At 38.5% G+C, this 27,741-nt stretch overlaps 1 protein-coding gene across 8 annotated transcripts in view; it reads right to left on the bottom strand.

Annotated features, from left to right (window-relative positions):
- Positions 1-27,741, bottom strand: part of ktn1 (kinectin 1) — a 69,196-nt gene that overhangs the window by 20,601 nt on the left and 20,854 nt on the right. For 5 of the 8 annotated variants that reach the window (XM_012967912.3, XM_012967910.3, XM_012967915.3 and 2 more), the window contains exons 3-24: positions 22,876-23,031; positions 21,962-22,135; positions 19,710-19,840; positions 16,928-17,044; positions 15,173-15,313; positions 10,976-11,094; positions 9,647-9,779; positions 9,470-9,557; positions 8,104-8,243; positions 7,491-7,559; positions 6,401-6,432; positions 5,580-5,670; positions 4,452-4,520; positions 4,109-4,146; positions 3,317-3,407; positions 2,976-3,044; positions 2,134-2,171; positions 1,732-1,822; positions 1,531-1,565; positions 1,220-1,310; positions 1,044-1,112; positions 332-369 (exon numbers count right to left, since the gene is read on the bottom strand). In XM_012967912.3, the coding sequence (XP_012823366.2) occupies positions 332-369; positions 1,044-1,112; positions 1,220-1,310; positions 1,531-1,565; positions 1,732-1,822; positions 2,134-2,171; positions 2,976-3,044; positions 3,317-3,407; positions 4,109-4,146; positions 4,452-4,520; positions 5,580-5,670; positions 6,401-6,432; positions 7,491-7,559; positions 8,104-8,243; positions 9,470-9,557; positions 9,647-9,779; positions 10,976-11,094; positions 15,173-15,313; positions 16,928-17,044; positions 19,710-19,840; positions 21,962-22,135; positions 22,876-23,031 (2,020 nt within the window). 8 annotated transcript variants of the gene reach the window in all.

The following is a 27,741-nucleotide window of genomic DNA, read 5'->3' on the forward strand; positions in this document are numbered from 1 at the left end:
GGCACCCCCTAGGAATTTGCTCCCCAACTTTTTATATTTAAATGCTGCTCAGTTAAAAAACAAAGTTGGGAATCCCTGGGTTAGACAAACCAAATCCAAACATACAAAAGAAAATACATCTCAGGGATGTCTAGTACTCTCCAGTACATGAGGTTTGGGTCCAAGGGGCGTAAAAATTAACATCATGGTAGACACGCCACAAAAATACCAACTTGCAAAATATTTAAAAAGCAAAGTATCTTTAAGTTACATGTCCGTAATAGAAAAAAAAATCATAAACTGCAAAGTATTACATAAAGAGTAAAGAGGAGCAGGCAAGTGTGTGACTTACTGATTTTTAAGTTCTTCCACAACAGAAGTGAGTGATATCTGATGAAGAGAATGTGAATAAAAATGACAAATTATTAATGAGAACTATAGAAATGTTGCAGCCAGTGGTAATAATAATTTGAAGGCAGTTCCAAACTGCCACGTAAAACTGAAGCAGCAAACAGGTGGCAGATAATAATGATACATCAATCATTGGTCCAATAATCAAATAGAGACTCAATATGTATACATTGTATCCTTCCTCCCAAATGGAGGCTACACCCCCTTCTTCCTATGTTCTTAAAAGAAAGTGTCAAAAACCTTTTAAAGACAAATTATAGGGCCCAGCAAACAAGAACTGTTTTTATTTTCTTAACTGCTTAAAGGTTTCATTCCTTGTATGGTTTCAATCATGAATCCCATATGCCCCTTACCTCAATACACCTATATAGGGTAGTTGAGTTATATTATGTAAAGAGCAAAATTTTAAGGTTTTAGCAAGGCCAAGTAAATATGTTAACTAAAACGGCAGTGGTACCTACCAGCTAAGTAAAACTTATGTCCATTAAAATGATAACCACCCTTGCTGATAGGTAATGTTCACTTTGTGAATATCAATTACAGCAATCAATCAAGCAATGAAGGCATACAGAAACAAGTTTATATTTTGGTTTGTTTTGCTAGTGATCTCCAATAGAAGATTGCTATAGCTTGAACAGATATGTTATATGTACCTGTGCAGATTGCTGCTCCTGTAGGGCCTTCAAGCCTGATCTCAAGGATTCATTTTCATCCCTTATTGCCTTAAAAAAAGAAATATATGTTACAGGCAAGTAGTATGGTATGATATCAAAGCGCTATGCAAACATAACGAAAGGTAAGCCTGTCTGTGTGTCCATTAAGCACTTACCCTCAGTTCTGCTTCTTTGTTTGCCAGCTGTATTAGCCCAGTCTCCAGAAGTTCCTCTACTGTTTTGATTTTCTCATCTTTCTCTTGCATACTAAAAGTGCACAGAAAGATTATGAACTACAAACAATATATACACAGTATCTAAACGGACCCACATACGCTTCAAAACCAGTTTCTAGTGATATTGTGATAACTGAGCCAGTGTTGTAACAGTTCTACATAAACACAAATGGATTTAAAAAGGAGGTCCTCGTTGTCATTGTTGTGGAAAGCAACACCAGTTAACACTACTCGTAAACATGTCAGCTCACCTTTTCTCCAACTGTCCCAGTGCATCCTTATTAGCCTTATAGAAAGAAGACAAAAAAAAGAGAAAGAAAATTTTAAAAGTAGAAGTAAAATACCTTCAATCAATTTTATCTTCCAAATGAGAATGGAAAAGGACCTCAGCTACACCCTGGTTAAGCCTGGATACTTATTTGTATGCTTACAGAATATTAAAATGCTATTACCTTAAAATCCTCTATGTTGCTGGACACCTTTGCAAGCTCAGTGTTGAGTTTTCCATCCAGTTTTCTAATTTGCTCATCCTTTTCCATGACACTAAAGGAAAATATGAGAAAAAATGAAAAATGTTGGCAATCTGCTTCCTGCAGAAAGTGGGAAATAATCCGACCCCAATTTACTAGATCCCTAGTACTGACTAGGGTTTGGGTGCAAACTATAAAAACCCTACTGGGGAAAAAGGGTGAAAGAACAATAGTGTGCTGCTCCTGAATTTGGTTACATTTAGTAACAGGGATAGAAGCCCGGGGGCCATGATGAGACAGTTACTCTCTCTGGCTCCAACTCATTTGCCACACAGAAGATTAATGTTTGATAACTCTTGGCTAATTAGGAGAACATTTTATTACCTTCTTTTCATCTGTTCCAATGAATTGGCTAGCATAACCTATATAGATAAATAAATTAACATTAGTGTATACTAATTCATATAGTGTCACACAAACAATAAACTTTAAAAACATTATAAATAAATTAGTGTATCGAGTACTATGTGGGAACTACCATAATTTTTGCCTTCTTTTCAAGTACCAAGGGAAAAAGACCTTACTGTGTGCTTTTGTAAATACAAATTAAGGGATTGTGTATCTACTGTAGAAAGCAATACAAAGGTGGCCATACACGTTCACATTTTAGTCTTCTTTCAATGACGCTGGATGTTGGTCATGCGTTTAAATGCAACAATCTAAAACGAACATTCAGGCTGAAATTGTAGGATAAAGCCCTTAAAATACAAATCGGAGGATGTTCTGAACATGAAACAGTTGGCAGACACCAATCATACGAAAGTGACTTTGCACGAATTGTTAGCCAACCAAAATTTTCTAACCTGGCCAATCGACTAAACAGCCAATCGACATGGTAAGAAAATAATCAGAGCCCACATGGTAAAAATGTCAAATAAAATTTTATCGGTACGTGTATGGCCAACTTTAGAGCTGTATCTAAAGATGTAAATCAATGCTATGCATACAATAACTTTGCCTGCCTATTGTTCAACAGTAATGTCAACTTAAATGACGTTCCGATGACTATTAAAAAGTCACTCAGGTAGATAAACTGCCCCCCAAGTGTGAGTCACATCTAATGTGCCTAGCTGAATCTTCTTGGTGACAATTTGTAATACTTAAGGGTAAATCCAATAAATGCATAATAATAACAACAACAATGCAAGAAAAAAAAATCCTTCTACCTTTTCATCCTTCGCAGTATGAAGAGACTGCAGCTCTGATTTGAGTGCTACGTTCTCTCTCTGTACCGCCTGCAAATAGCAAATACACATTCAGGTAAGCTAGGATTGCTAGGAATGAACTAACTGCTGCTACAATTCACTCCATATGACATCACTGAACTGGCAGTGTGTACCGGAATACTGTATGGAATGCAACTTAATTAGAAAAGACTGCCTTCTGGGAAAATGGTTTCAAAATAAAAAAACAAAAATGAATACTTAATCTTTATTTACAGGGACCAGAGTCCTATAAAAGTAAAATAAACAATAATGAAATAAATGTTGCTGCCGTTTTACTGTACCTTGAGCTCTTCTTTACTGTTGGAGAAATTGGCATGTTCCAGAGAAAGAGAATCTTGCACTTGTTTGATCTCCTTATCTTTTTCAGCAACCCTGCAAAAACAGAGCGCAAAATGCTTGAATGCACATATGCAGAACAGGAACAGTAATTTTGTTTAATGAAGTATAGCCATGATATTGTACAGATATTTAATTTTCAAGAGTAAGTAAAATTAAAAAAAAAAAAACAGAAATTGTTCTGGTACAACAGGCAATTAACACTAGCTAATTGCATACTAATTAATACTAATAACAAATTGGCATCTGTGATATTTTGTACAACAATTTCTGCAACCTAATATTCACAGCTTAAATGTGTTTGTCACAGCAGGTAAAAAAAATGTTTAGCTGTGGAACAACCCCCAATGGCTCTCAAAGCACAAAAACAATGTTAGTGTGTTGAACCCATAGAATTACAGCCTGAGAAAGCGCCTTTTGGTTTTTATTGTGTATCTGTCATTTTTATTGGGATTCCCATAGCCTACAATGGATAGGGATCTGTAACAGTACCAGGCAGTTTGCCAAAACTACTTCTACAGAGAAGAGCATCTGCAAATATACCACAAAAATGTAACTTGGCACCAAAATGCTAAGTAGTCATTATAGTGCCACATCTAGGCCCTAGATGTATTTAGAGGTGAGAAAAAATATATAGAAAAGCTGTCATTATATAATTATTTTTGAATGAGCCACAGCTATTTTATGTCATGCTTCTAAATCATACAAATCACTCTTAAACCATAATATAAACTTACATTTTCTGAAGACCTTCTAAATGAGCCAGAGCTGAAGACTAAAGAAAAAAAAATGAAATGAGTGTTTAAACTGAAAAGTAAAGTGAACTAAAAGTACTCCAAAACATAGAAACACTACTGTGCCAAAGATACACTTTCTTCATAGCCTCAAATTATGAAACAGGTCCCATTTACCTGGTCATTAAGATGCACTGTAGAGGTACAAAGCCTAGCTTATATGACAGGTATCAACCTCAGTGCCTTGGGCTTTATAGAACCCAGTACCATGCGTAAGATTGTAAGGAGCAGAGCTACAGTAGAAGACTAACATCTCAATTCTGCTGTACAGTTTTGTTCAGTTTACCTGTGTTGCAATTTGTGTGTGGTATTTCTGCACCTGGGCTTTCAGAGCTTCATTTTCTTTCAGCAGCTCCTAAAAAAAGGTCCCAGAAAGAAGTCAAGACATAAATAGGAGTATTGTGCCAAAATATGCAATAAAGGCATCCCAGCTTGCACTCGGAGAGTAGTGCCTCCTGGAGGACACTCAGCAAATAACATGGCAAGATTTTCTTGTAAAGTGGGGGAATATGCAGACAATGGCAAATTATATTGCATTCTGTCAATGTGATCTAATATTACCCACCTCAAGGTGGGCATGTGGGAGAAAGGTACGCTCATTTAGCGACTGTGCCAAATGAGTAGATCTTTTAGTGTATGGCCAGCTTTAGTGTTTATTCTTATCTGCTGTGCAAAGCTGTTTCATGGGTGGCATTAACCTTTAAGTACAGGGAACAGTTTACACAGTACGTTCCCAGACACTGCAAACCCGTTTCAGAAGCAATTACAAGCTTTCATGATGATTTTAAAACAGTGAAAAAATTACTGTACACCATGAAACAACTCCACCCCTAAGGGCTCTGGCACACGGGGAGATTAGTTGCCCGCGACAAATCTCCCTTGTCGTGGGCGACTAATTTCCCTGAAATGCTATCCGCGAAGTTCCTCTCAAAGCAACTTCCGCGCAATTTCCGGCAATTTACATTTTCGCCGGTGGGATGGCATTTTGAGGAGGTTTGTCGCGGGTGACTAATTTCCTCGTGTGCCACAGCCCTAAACTGTTCGTTTAATGAAAGAGAAGTACATTTCTAATATAGACTAAATAAAACATATCAATGGCTTTAAATGTATTTGTTTATGTAATTGCTACTGAAAGCCTGTTTCTTTCTCAGCACTTCTGATACACATTCCTGAAGCAATGTTGAAGAAACCAGTTAACAGACCTGGAGGTGAACTAACTTCTCCTACACACAGAAATGTATAAATACCACTTTCATTGCAATAACAAATAACTTAACAACACTGAAATTTTCCATTAATGTAATTGAAAATTGCTTAGAATAACATCCTCTTAAAATTATGCAAAAACTGTTTTTGGGTTTGAGTTGAATGAACAGAAAAGAAAAATATATATATATATACTGGATTTACAGACCTTTAGCTCTTCTCCACTGTTTGCAAAGTTAGCATGTTCAAATGCCAGCGTATCGGACATCTGCTTAATTTCCTTGTCCTTCTCTGCAATCCTAAAAAACAGATAAAGGGTAAGTATATAACAGGGATCAAAGAACAGAATTTGGCTCCAAGAATGGCACAGCCAAGACCATTACAGAACCTGTTTTTGAAAGGATAAAAGGCTTAGGCAACATCTTCCAAACAGAGATCCCAAAAATGAAAGGCCAGGGGAGATAAAAAACTTGATCGTATAGGATTGTCTGCACTCAGAGATTCCTTGCAGGCTGAATATTTATTTCCCTTTGCTCAGTGAATAGTAAGGAAAAGTTTTAGCAGACTAGCTAGCAGACCAGAGTTTAAGCCTGAAGAAAACCACCAATTGAAATTGTGTGAAAATATTCATAAATATATGTTTAATGACCTTGCAATGTGTGTATTTTAATTCAAAATCTCTCTGGGGTTCAGCAGGAATATCCCTGTAAGTAGCCACTATACTATACATAGATTTCCTAAAGAATGAATCTGAATAATTCAAAACACCATTCCAAATAGCAACATGAACAAAAAGGAAAGCACCAATGCTTTTCTGTGTATGAAAATGCAAGTTTCCATTATGTTCTTTAAATGCCTCACTGGGCAGAATTAAAATGAAAGAACTTAAAAGATCTTTAAGAAAAAGAGAATCTCTAAATTCTATAATAATCTCCAAAAGGCCAACTTGGAAAGCACCCTTTGGCACTTATAATTGGCCTTATCAATATCAGGTCAATAGTATAAGGGTAAAAAAAATGAAAAGCTTACGTTTTTTGCATTTCTTCGACAATGACTGAGGACTATGAGAGAAAAAAATATATAGTTAGGTATTGCTCTAACTGACTTGATATAATATATGTCCCAAGAGGTGAACCTGCAAAAGACAAAGCACTGAGCCAGGCAAGCATGCTACTATGGAGACTGCTGCTCTTTTCCTAACTAGTAGGTGCTAGATATACAGTGAATGTCTTTTTGGCATGAATAGTACTTGCATCTGCTATTAAGATCTCCATATGCCCCAATCTTCCTAGTATCAGCCCACCAATATTCTGTCAGGCCAATACATAAGGCCCGACATCACCCATTTTCATTTGCTTCAACCTGGAAAGCCTACATGCAGGTAACATGTTATACTGACTAATTCCCATGTAGAATGGGTAACACACAGTTGACCCTTTTTTAAGTCCTTCCTATCCATTCATCCAGCCCAGCGTTTCCTTAGTACTATACTCTAGTACTCTTCCAACCCCAAAGCTGTCAAGTCTAGCTTCGCACTGGGCTAAGAGGTGGCTGGCACAATGTTCTGATAGGCTGCAATACAGTTGAAAATAGTACTGCAGCCTATTTGTGCTTCACAACACCTGTTGGCCTGGTGTGAAAGGTTAAAGTCTGATGGGTCTTATTATCCCTAGGCTAAGGGAAGGGAAGAAAATGTTCTTTATAAAAGGCACAGAAACAAGCTGTATTATAAGCAATCATGACATGACTTGTACCTCAGCCAGCAACTTGTCACTATTACTTTACATAACATCAAGTCAATGCAATAAATTCAGCCACAGGCAACATACAAAATGGATGAACACCAAGACACTAGAATGCCATGAATGCACATACACATTTTTGCTTGTCCTGCATGTCAGGAAAGTAAACGCTATAAGGGATTTTATTTTCTTCCATTTTCAGTGAATTTTGATGGCTTGTTGGACTAGTTATAAATATGCATTATCTAAGGCTCCACTAGGCTTTGTCCACATTAAAAACAAAAGATAAGCTAAGCACAGGTAGCTCAATCATGAAATATTACAGGAAAATTCCCAATTAATCTAATCAAGAACTGGAAGATGCTTTGGTAACTTACCTGAGCTGCAATTTGTGTATGTAATTTCTGAACCTGGGCATTCAGAGCTTCATTTTGTTTCACCAGATCCTTGGGTAAAGATAAAAACAAAGGCAAAGTGCAGTTAGCTTACACCCTGGCAGTTAGTGTGGCTGTGCCATTACACAGAAAGATTGAAAAATAATTAGCCTTCTCCCTGTCTCAATATGTAATCTGGTTAAAAACAGATTATCTGGGGGACTCATTTTAACTGCATCCCACAAAAAATTAAAATCAAGACAAACATTAAAAAAATGACATTGTCTATATTAAGCTAAATATTTGCTGTAAGGTTAACTACCCCTTTGAATCAAGAACAGTTCCAGGTCTGCCTTCACACATCGGTATACTCTATAACCTGAACTAATTAGTGAGTAATGAGTAATTGTAATCTGGACCGCTTAACATTTTGCCAGGGATTGTTTTTTGCGTGTCCATAAACATCTCAGCTTTAGGAAGCATCTGATGCACTCTGTGAGTCACAAGCGACCACGTTTGAGCTTGTAAAATGCTCCATTGCTTATTCCCAATGTTTTTTTCCTTGACAAGTGCAAACACATAGTGAATGACACATAAAAAGGCAGCCATACTGCACCTGCAGACTGTCCCCCTGCCCAGCATCCATGAATTGCATGATTTTCTGTTCCAGCTGTTGTTTAGAGACCATAGTGTCTGTAAGTTTGCTGTGTAGGCTCTGAACTTCACTGTCCTTGTTGATCAGCTTTGCTTGCAATTCTGCAAGGGTAGAACAGAAATTAAACTGCTAAGACCCTGGCAATAGTGTTGCATTCAGGTAACAATTCTATGACATAAGTTCAGCAACTGAAGAATAAGAAGTTGGCTTAACAAAATTAAAAAAAAAAAAAAAAAAAAAATATTCAGTCTCGCAGAGACAAGGGTGATGCTCAAAAAGTATTTAGCCCTCCCGTTCAGCATTAGCTGAAAAAGCCCTGTTATTGTGTTTGGCTTTTCTAGCATAGAGGAGAAAACCTCATCAGTACATCTCTTGTTTATAGACAAAGCTATACAACTAAAATTGGTTAGACAACTCATATTTATCTTCAAATATTTATTTCCAATATCCACCATATAACTTATCTTACATGCTCTTGGGGAGAAGGGAGCAGGGATAAGGAATAAATACAGAAATGTTTGCAGACACCTACTGCTCCCTGTATTTTATACCTGCACAGTTAGAGATTTGCCTCAAATTTAATCAGATGCCTTTAGTAGGGTGATGGCCATGTAACTATGAATTGTCTTTCTGTGGGGCCATAATAACTGCCCCTGTCCCAACTTGCCATTCTCATAGGTTATGAAGTCCCTACTGCCTCTACTTGTTCCTTGCCCTTGCACCCAGTAATTTTTTCAATTGATTTACATAATATCTTTGTGTGATGTGTCGCCAGCCAAGTCTGCTAATTGCATTTGTACAACAGTTTTTGACTGCACTGTAGAGAACTGTTGTCATTGCTCCAAAACACCTTTCTTTCAGGGCTCTGGCACATGGGGAGATTAGTCGCCCGTGACAAATCTCCCTGTTCGCGGGCGACTAATCTGCCCGAAATGCCATCCCACCGGCGAAAACGTGAAATCACGGAAGTTGCCTTGAGAGGAAACTTCCGCGATTTCAGTGAAATCGCGTCACCGCGTATGCCATCCCACTGGTGACTTACATTTTCGCCGGTGTGATAGCATTTCGGGGATATTAGTCGCCCGAGAACAGGGAGATTTGTCGCGGGCGACTAATCTCCCCGTGTGCCAGAGCCCTTAACCCCAAAGGATATCTCTGTATCTTTTGTGAAACCCCATGGCATAAACAAATAAACTCACACACAGCTAGGTCGAGAAAGAAAGCTATCACTTGCCCTTTATTGTTATTTTTATAATAATCTATCTATAGAGCAAAGCAGCTACAAGTTGATAAATAGACCATTATATAATACAATACGGTTTGTCACCTTGCTGTGCTCCTTCAGACTCTGTAACTCTTGCTCGTAGATACTTTTCCATTTCCTTCCAGTTTCGATCTGCCTCTTGCATCTGGGACTGGAACAGATAGCAAAAGGTAAGTGAGAGAGGTAAAAATCTAGAAGCACAGAGTATGCAAGCTACAAAGTTGTCAAAGTTGTTGCTACCTTTAGTTGCACTACAGCTTGCTCTGAGGTCTTCTTCTGCAGTTCCTCCTGCGCCACCCTATTATTCTTTTCCGTGAGCTCACTCATCAGCCTGGCATAATCCTGCCGAAGCTTATTAAGTTCACTGGATTGCCTGAGAATATATTAAATGCATTAAGTTCACTACTCCATTTCTTTCAAACTTATCATTTAGTCCGTTTACTATGGCATGCGCCTTTTATTCCTGCCAAATAATGGAATGTAACGTTTTATTTAGGGATGCAGCAAATCTATAATTTTTAGACTTGGCTAAATACCAAACCTAATTTGAATACTAAAATCTGAGAAAACAATTTTAAAGAAAAATTCCTAAAGTGTTCAGTTGTCCAGAGTTTTAAAGTTACACGGTTGCATTCAGTATAGCTGAACATCACCCCTCACTGCACATTAGACTCTTTAAGGCTGATGCCACAAGTGGTGTTTTTACGCTGCGTATTTTCTAATTCTCTCAGTGGCTGAAAAACGCACGATATCATCATCCATAGAAATAACTTGAAAAGACTCTAAGCAAACCACACAATGCGGAAATACGCTAGAAAACGCCCTAGCACGGATTTTTCAAGCGTTGGCTGAAATACGCCAGTATTTGCACAGCAACCTATTCCTATGTATACACAAAGGCAGCTGCCAGACCTAGCTGAAATACGCAGAGTTTTTTACTATTTCGCACTATTAGCACCATGGAAACGGGATTTGCTACGTCACCAGTACTAGGCTGAAAAACGCCATAGTCAGGGGCTGTGTGGCTTTTTTAGGCTGAGAAAAAAAACGCAGCGTAAAAACGCCACGTGTGGCATCAGCCTAAGACACCATAATGGACAAGCAGAGCCTGATTAGAACATGTAAATTCACCTCCCCTCAAAAACTGATTGTTCTGATCACTTTATAAACAATAAATGGACATAAATTATGTTATGATGGAATACTGGCAGAACAAATCTTGGTACAAGTTAGTTTGTGAGCACGTAGGTCAGATTCAATAGCAAACTAACTGAACAGTTATGTCCCATATGGCCCCCTCAAGTCACTGATTGGCTAGTGACTGCTAACAGCTTAGAGAGCTATAAAGGAGGAAGTAGGGTTCTGGCTATTATGTTAGACATATGTTCACTTTAGCCTTTATAGATTACATTTTTGCCTAACTAACTATGTTGAAAACATTTTTTATTTTGTGCAGTCTGTCCATTTTATCCAGTTTCATTTTTACTGAACTGTTCATTTAAAGCCAGGTCTCTGGCTAAAGAAACCATTGATCCTGCACTAACTGAGTGATGTACATTCATAGCTCACTTCATCACGTACTTGCTCTCCATCTGATTGGTGGCCGAGCTGACAGCATCTCTTAGGATAGTGTTTTCCTGTTTTAGGTGTGAAATTTGATTATCCATCTGCTCACGGACCTGCTGAAACTATAGAGAATGACAATGAGTGCATGTGGTACACACAAGTTCATAAACACAGCTATAAACATAGCATGCTCTTGCTATCCCAGTCACGTTTAAAATTAAATGCTATGACCCAGTTTTAGTGATATGACAAATGGAATCCTTATGTCAGTTAGCATTGCCCCAAATTAGATCCCATTACAGCACAACATGGGAATACAACTATTTTCATACAGAGCATAGTTTCTGGATCAAAATGATACATAAATGGGTTCATTTGTTTTGAAGTTTTAAAATGGCAAAATTGAAAATAAAAACCATAGATATCAAAGTACTTGCTTTAACGTGATCATTTGGTAAGTATATTTAAAATTACTTTAATATATACCAAGCCAGGTCTTGACAACCCATAATGTCATCAACCAGCATATGTGGAATATCTGAACACAATGAAAAACATGCAGTTAGTGCCCATTGGCTGTCCACTCATAGAAGGCATAATGGCACCTTTCCTATGTGGCATTACTTATACACTAAACTTGTCACAGATGTTTTAGATCAGTGATCCCCAACCAATGGCACGGGGACAACGTCGCTCACCAACCCCTTGGAAGTTGCTCTCAGTGGAAGGATTTGCATGCATGTTGAAAAACAAAGTTGTAGCATAGATACACACAAAGCAAATGGTTTTGCTGTTAGAGCATTGGAGGGTATACCACATACCCCTTAAAGCAGTAATCCCCAACCAGTGGCTCTGGGACAACATGTTGCTCACCAACCCCTTGGATGTTGCTCTCAGTGCCCCCAAACCAAGTAGTTATTTTTGAATTCCTGACTTGGTGGCAAGTTTTGGTTGAATAAAAACAAGATTTACTACCAAATAAAGCCCCCTGTAAGCAGATAGTGTGCATAGAGGCCCCTAATAGCCAATCACAGCCCTTATTTGGCACCGCCATGAACTTTTATGGTGCTTGTGTTGCTCTCCATGTCTTTTTACATTACTGTGGCTCATGATTAAGAAAGGTTGGGGATCCCAGTTTTAGATCATTCAAGGTTCTATTTTTTTTTATTTACAATTTTTTCAAACATGCTCAAAATAATAAAACAAAGGATTTAAATGCAGTGGGTAAGTAGAGTGCTATATATTTCCCCTATTGTCTCTCAGATATTGAGCCAACAAAGGCAAACATTGTCAAATTTATTTGGTGAGTTTCTATTCATATAAACTAAATGGTCCAATGTAACATGTTGCACACGCCAGATCTCCCGAAAAACAATTTAAAGGGGTGGTTCACCTTTTCCTAAAGGCTCAGCTTTACATATTTTAGCCAGGTAATCCAGCATATTTTATGAAGGAGACTTGGACACTAATACTGGGGAGGTAGGTCATTGATAATAGACTGGGTGCTTTTAAACAACATTAATACAACCAGGCTTTTAAAGTTGTAGCACTGTAATAAGCTCTTGTTTGATCAAATGTTTTAAATCAAACTTACGCAAATATTGCTAATATTATCCCCTATGTCTTGCACCCCATGTCTCTGCCAAAGCAGAGTTGCTAAAATGGTAAAACTTAAACACAAGGGTGTTTGGATATATAACAATAAAATAAAGTAGATGCAGCATTTTGAAGAATATTTTTGAATAAATTACTATTTAGAAGATCAGGACTTTAACCCCCCATATGTAATAAAAGGCATTAACTTTGTCCAAGTGCAGTAATCTATAGCAACAAGATGCTTGCTTTTTTCCCCTGTTTTAAAACTTTTATTGAAGATTTCACAATATATACAGAGATATGGGTTTGTTAAAAACAGCTGACCAGTAAATTCTACCTGATGATTGGTTGCTATGGGTTACTGCACCTGGGCAAACTTAGTGCCTTCTATTACATAACCCCCAAGAGTTTTATTTTGGACAGGTTCCTCTTGACCTCTTCTATTGGTTGCTTGGTATGTAATTCTGTGTGTTCACTTATTGTACAGAGCTGTAGAATATACATGTTATATTCCCTTGAAGGAACTCTGGGCAAGAAGAATACAAGTGATATTACTTTCAATGAACTTGTCAGAGAAAGCAATCACTAAAAACCTGATCCTAGAAATCAATCTGCTTCACACTGTTGTCCAGGCTTCTTCCATGACTGGGATAAGGCAGCAGTCTCATAGTGTGCAGCTGGACATTGGTTATTTATAATTAAATAGCTATGCATGCAGGTACGCTGAAGGGCAGATCTCTTGGCACCATCTGTTCTCAGCTTACATTCTCTCTGGTATTAAGGGAAGCTGAGCCACGGCTGAATCCTGAGAAGCTATGAATATAACCCCCCAGCCTCAGGTTATTTAAAGAAACACTTTGAATAGCCCTTTGGCCACTGAATAGCAAATCATAATGCAGTGCTGGGGTCACAATGTAGGACTGCTTCTACCGGTGGCTAAACCCAGGGATCTGGCAGTAATTCACCATCATGTACGTTGTTATGGTCCTAGCCCTTTTCTTTTAGCGGCATAATTTAGTAAGGAGTTGAATTAACCTCTGTTATTCAGGCTCTTCATCATGCTAGTCTGTGTCTTGCCTAAAATCATGTGGCACAATATAGATCAATGAGAAACCCAGTACTATGGAATCAACAATAATGGCACCGTGGTTCTTTTACAAAGCAAAAATATACTTTCAATCATGGTTTATTGGTGGTGGAGAGCTGCAAACTTTTTAGCAGCGGTATAGCTTTATAGTTATATTATTAGCTATGCAATTTAGAGCCTGTGGCAGCTTGCACTGGCAACAAGGAGACCTTAGAAAATATATTAGAGCTGCCAACACAAACACACCATTGTTACAATGGAAGACAGAGGATGTGTTTTCCTAGTTTCACATCCTTTGTGCAGAAATAGAGGTTTTTCAAATGGGATTTCTGTTAGGTTTTAAAAATGATACTACACTACTGCAGTTCACAGTTCTAGATTTTATTTAAGTAAATTTACCTAAGGACAGGTCTTCATTTTTCTGATAATTTAAAGGGGACCTGTCACCCTATGAAATAATGTTAAATCTTTTTCTATCATGTAAGTCAAGCAAAATAAACTTAATCTTGTTTCCTATAGAACTGGAATTCACAATGACAGCAAGTAGCTAGGTGCCCTTTTGTAGGCACTGTTATTAAATCAAGCTTTACATCATCATCCCATAATCCCATAATATGCGCTAGAATGGGGGGCCTGATGCCAATGCAGTTATAGGTGGTGAGGAGGCTGCTGGGAATGCTAGGAGAGCAGGAGAACATCTAGGAAGTGCTGAATGTCAAGTGAAAGTAATTTCCAGCCTAGCCTCTATGCCTGAGGCATAGAGGCGGGGCAGGCAATATATGATTTACATCTCAGATTTTTAAATACCTTTATTACAGGTATGGATGGTTTTTGTATCTTCAATCTGAAAATTACTTTTATTATAAAGCTTTCAGCTGACATTATTAGGGTCAAAGAGCCAAAATCCACATTATAGTGACAAACCACTAAATCACTGGGCCTTCTACAGAGGAAAATGATTACTATGTGCAGACAAGGAAGGGAATGTAAGAAGGAAGCCATTCAATTAAATTCTATAAGAAAAAGGGCACGGGAGTTGAAGGTATCAAAGAGTATAAAAGAGCCTGAAGCCAGTGTAGAATAATTTGCTCTGAAGGCAAATTAATGCTGATAAACACAATATTTAGGAGAGACATAACAACAATAGGTCAGGCTATTATAGGATTAAATTAATGTTTATAAACATGTCTTAGAAGTTATCATCATAAATAAGATGATGTATTATTAATTCCCTGTTAGAATAGACTGTTATTCTAAGGCAAGTGGGACACTTTTCCCTGTCAGCGAAGAAAAGGCCAATCTGTTTCTGTCTGCCCCTTGCTGTGTGACCAGCATGGCTTCAGCCCATCTGCACACACTAGGGGAGAATTCTGCATCAAAGGCTATTAACCTAACTCTTGGGAGAAAAGCAATCCCTTCTTGCTGATTACTGGATGCCTGTTAGTGAGCAGGTAGACACAGGCACATAAAACCATAATATAAAACCATAATAAAGGAATCCATAACCACTCCCTTACCTTTAGTTGCATTTGCTGTGCCTCTTGGTAGCTGCTGTGCATCTTGCTCTGATAAACCCCATGCTCTTTCTCCAGGAGAGTTATCCTCTCCCTTGCTTTTGCTTCAACCAAGTTCAACTTTTGTTTTTCTGCTACAAGCTCCTAGGATAAAAACATTAAATTGGGTGTAAGAAAATAAAAGCATACATCAAAAGTTTCTAGTTTAGATAGGGTAAAAAGGAACATAAAAGCAAACAGTAATTTGGTGGGGAAAAGTTGATCATGGAGAACTAGTAGTCAGTCACCACCACCTACAGCCTATATTACATCTTTTAGAATAGCGGTCATTTTCAGCTCATCCAGAAAACTCAAAATTCCTTTAATCATGTAGGTCATCATATTAGTTGCAAACTGATAACAAGAGTTTGCTGGTGCTGGTAGCTAGCAATACATGGGCAGTCATTAGCTGCCAGGCCAAGTCATCAGCATATTGGCCTGTGTTTGGGGCCAAAAAAACAATATACCCACCAATATCTGGAAAGGACTAGATATTCTAGGTATCTAAATTGTAAGCTCTTTTGGGCAGGGCTCTCTTCACCTCTTGTATTGGTTATTGATTGCTTTATATGTTACTCTGTATGTCCAATGTATGAAACCCACTTATTGTACAGCGCTGCGGAATATGTTGGCGCTTTATAAATAAATGTTGATAATGAAATAAATTCGCCCCTGCAAGAAGCAGCTTTTTCACTGCAGTGCTAGCCAAACTGCTCCGTCCCAGGAAAAACAATCCTGTTTGAGGCATTTTGCAAGTTCTTGGGTGGCAGCGACCTTACCGAGCTGCCAGGGCTCAAGATTTACTTACTCTTAAGGAATACGTTTAAAGAAAAATCAAGTCTGCTTACATAAGAAAAAAAACATGCAGCATTTAGTAGGTCCTGGTGGAAAAAATATTGACTTAAAATCCAAAAAAAATGTAAAGACATGTTTGAGCTTGGCTGGAAATGTGTAATCAGTTGGGTAAATTGAGTAAAATGGCTATAAAAATAAATTAATCTGCAAGATCTGCTTAGGGAAGTACTTTATGCAAGTTTACCGTCATATTTAAATGCAGCGGGTGTCTTGGTTTTTATAGTGCTTGTGATGCAAGGGTTAATTCGCTAAGCAGAAAGTCTGGTACTACATCTCCAGGTTGGGCAGGGCCAACCCAGCAATGAACAGACATATCCAGGCCCTTCAAACAGACACATTAGGTTTTGTCCACGAGTGCAGTTCTTTTTCCAATTCCATGGGGTGGGCAGATAAAACAGCTTGTATCAGCAATTAAAAAGTTTTTTTTTATCAATACTTTTCCCTAGGACAAACATACCGTGGCTGGAACAATAGGGAAAGTCTGTCCTGCCTGTTACTTTCAGAATATGCTAGCTTTCAGGACCCAACAGGAAGCTTTTCTAAACAGAGTAAACATTCTCTGTATGGCAACAACTTCCCTGGAGCCTTCATCTATCGTACTTAAGGGGATATATATATATATACACTCAGATGTATTTGTAGTATTGTGTAACATTGAGTATAATCAGAATGCATATGAGACCAGAGTGACAATGTTAAGCTTGTGCGAATGTTGAGTGCATTTGCCGAGATGCTACAGTATCAGGATATCCTATCACTTACTACTTAGAGATAGCTTTACCAAACTCCAAAAAGTCCAATTACCCCATCTTTACATGCCACAGGCCATTTTGAGGGTTTTTAATCAGTGTATGAGGGAATTACCTGAGAGAGCTGTTTGCACTGTTCCTTCACTTTTGCAGCTTCGTCTCTGGCTGCAATAAGATGCTTTTCCTTTTCCTGCAGTTGGTGAAGGGCAGCAGTGGCATCTCCCCTGCTGGCCTAAAAACAAAAGATTAGATTTTTAGAGCTCTGATTAGCAAATGTATAATTTGATATTATTTTTCCTAAGAGTACATAGCCTTTTCCAAGCACTGGCTTGTAATATAATTTGAATGAATATCTATGGGGAAGTTCTGGGTGATTTGGCACAGTGTTTTTTGGGTACTTAAAAAATTTTAGTGTTACTTTTCCTTTAAGTAAAAAAGCTATTCTACCCTGCACCAATAACTGCCCTATCCTGCAAACCACTTAGTATTTTAAATGCTTTAATAGAAAATACCTGCTAAAACTTGGCTTCCTGTCAATTGAAGTACGGCGATATGGCGAAGGAAGGAGCAGCATCCACTATGCGACGATCGATTGATCGAGCCTAGCCTTCTTTCTGTATAGGAAGGAGTCAGGCTAGGCTCAATCGATCGTCGCATAATGGATGCAGCTCCTTCCTTCGCCATATCGCCGTACTTCAATTGACAGGAAGCCAAGTTTTAGCAGGTATTTTCTATTAAAGCATTTAAAATACTAAGTGGTTTGCGGGATAGGGCAGTTATTGGTGCAGGGTAGAATAGCTTTTTTACTTAAAAAAAATGAGTGTTACATTTCCTTTAAAATGCAACCTTCAAAGCACCCCTGGTGTGCCATTACCATTACAGTGCATGGTAAAATGGTCTAAAGGTACAAAGATTTTCATCTATACCAGTCCAACCAAATCTGGGCATATATAGCGGTCTTAACGCTTGTCCACCTATTTTTTTCCACTTTTATCAGTAAATCATTACATGATGCTGCCTAATAGGTCAGAGACGCATTTACCAAGGAAGGTTTTTTGTAGCTGCCAAAGAGCACTCTTTTTCATAGTTTTGTTTGTTCACTGAAACTATGCTGTCATGTAACTGCCTTAAGCACACATTAAAAAAAAAAATCTATCTTTGTACGCCTAACAGTTAACACTAGATTTTTCTGCCAGCAGAATCTATTGTTAATGGGATGTAGGAATGTATTGTTAGACTTCCTATAGTAGTGGGTAATGGCTGCCACTTGTTCCTGGAGCACACCCAGAACATAGAAATCTACCCACGACCATGATGTATTTAAATGGAAAGTAATGTGAAAAAAAATGTTAGGTGAAGTAGCTGGCAGCTTTCCACTGCAGGCTTCAAGGCACCAACTTATTGTGACAGCGGTCGGCAGTACAAGAAAAGTAATCCTTTAAAGCTGTAGTCATTTCACAGCATATTATTCCTACGCATGCCTAGCTTTGTTTAATGGCAGCTCATGCATCACCACCAACTAATAAGTATAGAGAACAAGAAAAACTTATATTATAAAAATAGGAAGCAACACACACACACACACACATCCCTGAAATACTGCAAAAGTTGTATTTAAATGAATACAAACTGAAAAAAACAACTGCATGAAGAAATATGTAAAACTGCAGGAACTACCGGGCTAAAGGCTGGGAATCAGGTCGAGCAAAATATTCCAGCAGATATATTAATATGGTGTTTATTAAATACAAGGGATCATTTGAAAACATTTTTAAGAGGAATATGGCACAGTTTCCTTTTCTAATTCCACCAAATAAACACTATACTTGTCTGTGGATCACATTGGAGAAGGCAGCAGCATTTTTTTTCTGTTTAGTTTTGAATGCTACAAAAATAGCTGAAAAATGTATTACAAACTGCCATATAAGGACCTACAACTGTAATATATATTTCTACTGTTTGGGTGTGGAACAGGTGTGAACCCCCTGGAAACTCTGCCCTGCATAGATGATGTCTTTCTTGGATTTTTTTTTTTTTTTAATTTGTACTAATCTGTTTATTTTCACTCAAGATTCCTTTTTTGGTCATTGGATAAACATATCAACAAGTATAAAATATATAGAGTGTGTGGCAGTGAGTGTGCTTTTGGTCTACTTCTCTGTGTCAGGTAGCTCCTATTTAAGTGATTTCTTGATTGAAACAGGTGTGGCAGTAATCAGGCCTGGGGGTGACTACAGAAATTGAACTCAGGTGTGATAAACCACAGTTAAGTTATTTTTTAACAAGGGGGGCAATCACTTTTTCACACAGGGCCATGTAGATTTGGAGTTTTTTTTCTCCCTTAATAACGTAAACCTTCATTTAAAAACTGCATTTTGTGTTCAATTATGTTATCTTTGACTAATAGTTAACGGTTTTTGATGAGCAGAAACATTTAAGTGTGACAAACATGCAAAAGAATAAGAAATCAGGAAGGGGGGCAAATAGTTTTTCACACCACTGTACATACATACACACACACACACACACACACTGTTATGCAGAATGGGACCTAAGGATTTCCAGACCTCCATTGCTCTTAAGTCTACTAAAAAAATCATGTAAACATTAATTTTCTGCCTTCAATGAAGATTAATTACATCTTAGTACTATATACTATTTTATCAATTCAGAGAAAATGGAAATAATTTTTAAAAACTGAATTTCCTTAAAATGCAGTCTATTGGCCTTCCCTTAATTCGGAGCTTTCTGGATTACAAGTTTACGGATAACAGGTTCCATTGGTCGCTTAGTAATGTTTGCAGCTGGGGCCCACATAACCATTTCTGGTAAGGAGAGTCCTACCATCCCAAAAATCCCAACACTTAAGTGCACTAAGCCAATAAAACACTGCTCACCTTGTGTACAATGTCTTGTACAGCATTAGATTTAGCCTTCAGCGCATCCACCAAGGACAGCGCTTCTTCTTCTGTAAACACCATGTTTCTCAGGGTCAGAAGAAAATCCTTGAATTTCACTTCAGAATTTTCTACAAGAAAAGTAAAGAAAAATAGTTAAAAATATAACAATGCAAACCTGGTCTCCTTTCCATACTGCTCTCTTTAGAATGCGGTCTCACTTCTGTCCACTCACTACCCCTGCACATAGTGTGGATCTCACACATAAGCCACCTTTACTCACATTCAACCTTCCTTTATGGGGCAACTCCGATCTCCCAGAGCACTAGAGGATTTCATATACTGGCATCCCAGGCATTTAAATTAGGGATGCACCAAACCACTTTTTTTAGAATCCAGCCAAAAACTGAATTCTTTGTGAAAGATTCGGCCAAATGCCAAAATGAATCAATCATATTTTGTATATGCAAATTAGGTCATGGAGGGGTTAAAGAGAACAATTGGCAACTTATTGTTTATGTGACAAAATGTTTAGACTTTAAAGGAACAGTAACACCTAATGTACTGCTTCCCTGCACTGGTAAAAATTGTGTTTGCTTCAGAAACATTACTAGAGTTTATATAAACCCTGGTGTGTAGCCATGGGGGCAGCCATTCAAAAGAAAAAAAAGGCACAGGTTATATAGCAGCTAACCGATAAACCCTGTAGAATACAATGGTGTCTTATCTGTTATCTGCTATGTAACCTGTGCCTTTTCTCCTTTTTTCCAGCTTGAATGGCTGCCCCCATGGCTACACAGCAGTTTTTTTTTTTTTGGTGTTACTGTTCCTTTAAAGTTTACTTCTGAGTGCTGTTTAGATATCTACTGGGAGCTGCTATCTTGCTACCTTCCCACCTTCCCATTGTTCTGCTGATCAGCCACTGGGAGGTGGGTGATATCACTTCAGTAAAGTGTGACTGAAGTTTATCAGAGCACAGGTCACATAGCTGTGGCACCCTGAGAAATGAAGAATATGGCTAGCCCCATGTAAAATTTTAAAATCAAATATAAAAAATTCTGTTTGCGCTTTTAAAAACCAGATTTCAGTGCAGGATTCTCCCGCAAAAGTTCTATTAACTGTTTTCCCATGAAAGTATTCCTTTAAGGTACCATGTTTACCTGTCCACCTATCATGCACTGCCAAATTGATATATACCCCCAAACAGAAAAGTTTACATGATTTGGCATGTTTTCGGCAGATGCCACATTTTTAATTTTGTGCCAAATATTCTCTATCCAATACAAATAGTACTTGCTGGGCATGTATCCTGCTCCTCTATGAATTCTGTTTGAACTCTCCCAGACAGCTGTGTAATGTTTTGATTTTGAAAAGAATAATGCTTGCTGTTATGCATGCGGTGAGTGAGGGGTGATATACCAAATATGCTGCTTCTCCCATTCTATTTTTAAAAATAGGATGGGATAAGTTTTGCTAGAGTCTAGTCCCTGGGTAATTTCTGGGACATTTTATAATGAATTCCAGATTGACGTTCTCACAAATACTGTATTTATTTCTTGATTTCCACATTTGTTTGCTTTTTTGTGTGTGGTTATTCCCAAAATGGTGACAGCATCAGGAAAGCAGAATATAAGAAAGTACTGTTTTTTAACAGTCAGCTATAGCAATTGTCCAGATATTGCAAAGTAATATTCAGATATTTGCATTCAGTCTGCATCAGACCACACTGCTAAGCCAAACTTCTCTCCCTAAGCAGTAGGGGCACCTGACTGAAGGAAAACAGATTTGTACTTCTACAGATCTAGTTTAATAAAGATTCTAAGCTTTTATCACTAGGTTCACAGTTTGCCTGACCCCTGGTTGTGCCCTGCCTGGATGTGACAGAACATCAGACTAAAGGTGGCCATACACGCACCGATATTATCGTACGAAACCTCGTTTCGTACGATAATCGGTGCGTGTATGGCATGTCGGCGAGTCGACCGATATCGCAGGAAGCTGCCGATATCGGACGACTCGCCGATCGGACAAGTTTGAAAATTTTGATCGGGCGCCATAGAAGGCGCCTGACCAAAATTCTCCCTTCAGAGCTGAATCGGCAGAAGGAGGTAGAAATCCTATTGTTTCTACCTCCTTACCTGCCGATTCAGCCCTGAATGGTGTGTGGCGGATCTTACGATGTTTCGTGCGACCGATGGTCGTACGAAACATCGTCGGATCGCCACGTGTATGGCCACCTTAAACCTTCTTACCTTTATCTGTAACTATCTTCATCTTCTTGCCACTGCTTTTCGGAAGATTCTCAGGCAACTCCAATTTCTCCAAGTTGGCTGGCTCTTTCTTTTCAACCACATTTACTTCCGAGTTGTCCATTAATGGGATATAAACAGTGGCCTGAATTAATGGCTCATCCACTAAGCCTGAAACTAAAGGCAAGTTTGTAAATTCTAGGTATATAGTTCCACTTTCCTTTACTAAACAAGTTTAAATGCTCACCTCAACTACTCTGCAATACACATTATTATAACGCATACTGATACATTTTTTCAACATTCCTAAAAGGTTTACAGTCTTACTACAGTTTGCTTTTGAATAATATTTTTTGTTGTTTTACTCTCCAGCCAAGCATAATCCAAGGGCTCATCTACTAACATAGATGCAATATTGTACAGATACAGTTGCCAACAGCAATCAGCATGTACAAATAAAAAAAAAAGAAATAAAGAAGTGATCCACAGCCGTTTCCAGAGCATTTCAAGTGGTAAATTTTATACTTTATTTCAATTCTATCCTAGACCATCAGTCTGTTCTGAGGTCCTGTATTCCTGAATCTTTTGATATGTTCTGTAAGCTGACAGATGTTCTAAAATATTGTCTAATGCTGGAGCTAGTTCACATTGGAGGTTAAAAAAAAGGGTAAAGTAGGGCACACGTGTAGCGGAGAGGGGCATTAAGAGAAGCATAGGGAAATGCGAGGTCATCATAAGCAGAGCAAGACATGCACAGAGGAACGTACAGTAAAGACCAGGATTGAACAAAAATAAATAAATGAATGCACAAATGATGCTTCCTAAAAAATATTGTGTATGTAGTGAAATGGCTATATCAGATTTAATGAAGTAAATCATTCCCTATAAAGATTTAGTGGATTTCTTCTCTTACATACCAGTTTCTACTTTTTGCTTTTTAACGGAAGATTTCTTCTTCCCTCCTGCCCCGCTCTCCTGTGGTTTCACCTCAACTGGCAGGCTAAGGGGCTCTTGTTTTTTAGAAGAGGGGACAACTTGTTCATTCTTTGTCTCAGGACTTAATGGTGAATCGTCTGTTAGAAAAAAAAATTGTATATCATAATTAGTGGTAGTATATCTCTTTATAAAACACAAATTCAATGATAAAGGCTGTGTTGTATATAGCCAAAGCCATACATTTAATGGTTCTAGTGCCACAGAGAAAAGGGTGAGGAATATATTACCAATTGTTCCTGAGGCAAAAAAAAAAAATCATATTAGTCATTTTTTCCAGGGTCTTTATGACCTTCCCAGGTAGCTTATGGGTGACAATTCAGAAGAGACCTAAAAGAAGAGCATGTATGCCCGTTAAATAACAGATAAGCTCTGTAGAATAAAACTAGTTTAAATTCCTGTGTATGAACAAAACCCACTGATTTCTACAATGCCTATCTGCTATTTAACCTGTTTCAACTTGAATATCTACCCCATTGTTACACAGCAGCATATTTATATAATATACAGTTTGGTCATTTCCCTGTGGGAGCAAATTGTAAATTATATCCTTATAAATGGTGCTTAATGATGTTATCAGTTATAATCAGAGCTTAGTGATGTAATTTCTGAAGCAAACATACAACTCTTACTAGTCCAGAGCAACAGTACATTACATTGTAATTACTCAAAATTTTTGGTGTTACTGTTCCTTTAAGGCAGGGGTCCCCAACCTTTCTTACTCGTGAGCCACAGTCAAATGTAAAAAGACTTGGAGAGCAACACAAGCACCATAAAAGTTCATGGAGGTGCCAAATAAGGGCTGTGATTGGCTATTAGGTAGCCTCTATGCACACTATCAGCTTAAATGGGGCTTTATTTGGTAGGAAATCTTGTTTTTATTCCACCAAAACTTGCCACCAAGTCAGGAATTCAAAAATAACTACCTGGTTTGGGAGCACTGAGAGCAACTTCCAAGGGGTTGGTGAGCAACATGTTGCCCCAGAGCCACTGGTTGGGGATTACTGCTTTAAGGGGTATGTGGTATACCCTCCAATGCTCTAACAGCAAAACCATTTGCTTTGTGTGTATCTATGCTACAACTTTGTTTTTCAACATGCATGCAAATCCTTCTTATTGTTTTCAATTCCCCTATCGTACAGTGCTCAGGAAACTGTTTGGCAGCATGAGAATTACAAAAGCAAACTCATAACATTCCACATATATTAGTGCCCAGCAAACTCCTCCTACTAACTATGGCACATTATAAAGAGAGTACATAAAAGCTACTCTTGCCTAATCCACCTGCAACACCTTGATGGGATGAAACAGAGGCAAGCACCCAAAAGTTTTCAACAGAAGGGGTTTAACCCCCAGCTGCAATTTGGAGCACTTGCCTCTATTTAATTCCATTATAAACAGTACAATTAGTCAAAATATAATCAGCTCAACTCGCTGACAGGTCATTCTTGTTAGCGATTGAGGCATTGAAATCCAAACAAAATAGTGCCTTTCTCTTAAAGGAGAAAGAAAGGTAAAAACTAAGTAAGCTTTATCAGAAAGGTCTATGTAAATACAGCTATAAGCATTCACAAAAACACTGCCAAAAAGATCTGTGAAAAGATTTGTTGTGTCTGTTTTGCTCTGCTAGAGACACGCAGCTCTCTCCCCTTTCCTACTCCCCCCCTTAGGAATGTGGATCTGAGCCAATCAGCAGGAAGCTTCCTCATAGTCTAACTAACTGAGCATGTACACTGGTCTTATTCTTGGTGCAGGAGTGAGGCATTATGGGAACTTTCTTTACACAGCTCAGCGTTTTTTCTTCCTGTTTGGCTTCTGATCATCTGAACGGGAGAAATATGGGTAGACTTAAGAGCACTACTGAGGGCACAATGTATGCCTGCAGCTTGAGATTAACTCTTTATTAGCCTTTCCTTCTCCTTTAAGTCCAATTCATACCACTTTTTTAGATTGTAAGCTCTTCTGGCCAGGGCACTTTTTACCTCTTAATTTATTTTTTTAATGTAATCTGTATGTTCATTGTATATACCCATGTGTAGAAGTCAGAAGCTTGGGTGCCAGTGATTAAGGAAAGTGCACAGGACAAACACTGCTCTTGCAAGTCTTGTGAAATACAAAGCAAATGTGTCAGCACAAGTTCCCAGTCACTCCCTCAGGTACCATCAATGTAACAGTGCCTGCCGCAATATATTGTACTTCAGGTTCAGAAAGCATTTATATAGCCCCCATTGCATACTAGTGAGCATCAGAACTTTTGCTAATGCCTGCATTATTGAAATGTGCCATGGGACTGCTATGCTAGTATACATATTTAGTTCCGCCTGGTTTAGCAACTTGCAAGTGTGTACAATATGCAACATATTAGTATCACTTACTATGTTAGTTTTTATGCTACTTTTTTTTTGTGCTATCTGTTTTTAGTTCTATTTATCTGGCCTTTGACACAGTTCTTATCAGATGTAACCTGCTCTTTTTTTTTTTTTATTGCTTTTTGCCTACTTGCTAGGGCATGGTCAGACGAATCGTATATCCGCTTCTCTCAGCCCTGTGCTTTTCTGCCTGCCAGAGAGAAGCAGATCCGCTTCAGTACACCACTTTGTGTGCCTGCACTAGAAGCAAAGGCAACAGCCCGAGTGTGCCCACACAGAGCGGTGCGGATCGGCGGTAGCCCTGGAAAATGATCGCGTTTGCGAACCCAAAAAGGTTAAGAAATAATTGTCCACAGCCACAAATAAGCCATAGCAAAGATAACAAATCTAAAGGGGAAATATTTACACTCTTCTTTTTTCCTTTTAGTTTTTCCATTAATAGTTTTACTAATAATATTAAGGGGAGTGTTTGGCCGATGGGCAGAAATGTGGCAGTGAATGTCACCTGACAAGATGGCATGTGTCCCCAAGGCTCTGGGCCAACCACTTACTCAGTCAATGAGTCTCAGGCAGGCAATGGGTCTAATCCTGTCCAGTGCCCTGCTGCCAATAACTTCTCTCCCCTGGTTTAGCTCCATCTGACTCTGGCTTGCTGCTGCTTTCATTTTTGAACACAAGCCCCATGCCCTCCAGTGAAGACGTGCAAGGTGTGGGTCGAGTGCTCTTTTATAAGGAACATTGGGCCAGTAAGTTGGTAGAGGGTGCGTTAGGGTTTGGCAAGGACTGTCAAATTGTTTTAAGCATCACAAGATGGTTGGGTAAATACAAACATTTTACTGCATGCCAAGCTGGAAATCCCACAGGCAGTAACAGGCTCACAACTGCCCCATGTGCCATTGACTACTACAATAAAAAAAAAAAAAAATTGCTAAAGTTCTGAGCAAACAAATGTTTGGTTGTGTATACTTCCTTTTAATGGGAAAAGTAAACAGATATAGAGAGTTCTTTGTTGGAGGGCAAAACTAATGCATCTATGTAGAGGGAGATCAGACCCAAAAGGCATTCATAAACATATTAACTAATCATGTAATTAAATATCTTTTCATCTATGTCTACACATGTATCCATTTGTGAACATCACTGCTGATCAGTATTTACATGCACTTATTGTGTCATTGTGCCCGTTTGCATTTATCCTGCCTGAACTGTATTTGCCTTTGTGTCACATCTAGTCTTCAGCTGTTGAAATGTATAGCCATGGGGGAAATACACCAGGCAAACAGATGTGGAGAGATTAATGTGCCTACAGTTGCTCCTATTGATCAATACATATTATGATCTTTTAAAATGAGTGTAAATGAGTTGTAGTCAAGACGTTTTAAAGGAGACATATTTGATAAATGGGAAAAACCCTAATTTTGTAGGCAATTATGAATAATATATAGTGCTGGTTTCACTTTGTGCCAAACATTAATCCTATCTGTAAAAATGGCCCCTTTATTGGAGATTATATCGGTTCTCTGTCCCCGTTTGAAATGAAGGGTGGGCGTGTCCTAACGGCCCCTGCCAGAAGCACAGTAGGAGGGGGAGAGCCAATCACAGCCCTGCAGTCACACAAGCACAGACAGGCTTCAGTTCCCTATCAGGTCAGCCTAGCTGCTGATTGGTTCCTATCCTACAGTGCAGTATACTGAGAGCCGCCGGCTCCCCTGCACATCCAGAGAATTTAGCCAGCAGGAAGTGGAACTGATGGGTGGGACTACTGGAGCTTTGGTGGAATTTCTCAATAAATCAGTCTGAAACAACTTTTTTACGCACAATCCTTCTATATCTAGAGGAGTATAATTTGCTGGTTCATTCATAATTTTTATATGATATGTCTCCTTTAAAGAACTATATTACTGTCTCTCTAGGCTGCTGGTGAAGGTGAAACTAACAGAGCCAGACTCATACCATACAGTGGGGCATCATGCAAGGAAGGCAAACCTGGCACTCCTCATCTGAAGCATATGAAAATAACTTGTGCTTTTTAAGAATGGGTCACTATCACATTATTTTGTCTGGTAAGAAGTAGTGAGTATGTTAGACATGGTCATGGGTCTCCCTTAGCCATGTGGTATGTACAAGTTTAAAAACCTCTAGTCTATACTGTACAACAGTACTAATCCAGCACCTTAAGTCTGTGTTCATACAAGCCTTCTGTCTCCCTATACTGTGCAGCATGTCTGTCAGTGAACTGTGTTTGCACAGGATTTCTCTCTCTCTCCACTGTACAAGTTTCTAATCCTTTCTCTTTATACTGTATTTGAACAGACTGACACTCTCTCTGCATATACTGACAAACAACCTGCACACATCCACGCCCCGTGTATTTCTGATCATACTTTGCCTTAAAAGAAAAGAACAACGCAAGGCTATAAA

Source organism: Xenopus tropicalis, chromosome 8, assembly GCF_000004195.4.
Source record: "Xenopus tropicalis strain Nigerian chromosome 8, UCB_Xtro_10.0, whole genome shotgun sequence".
NCBI lineage: Eukaryota > Metazoa > Chordata > Amphibia > Anura > Pipidae > Xenopus > Xenopus tropicalis.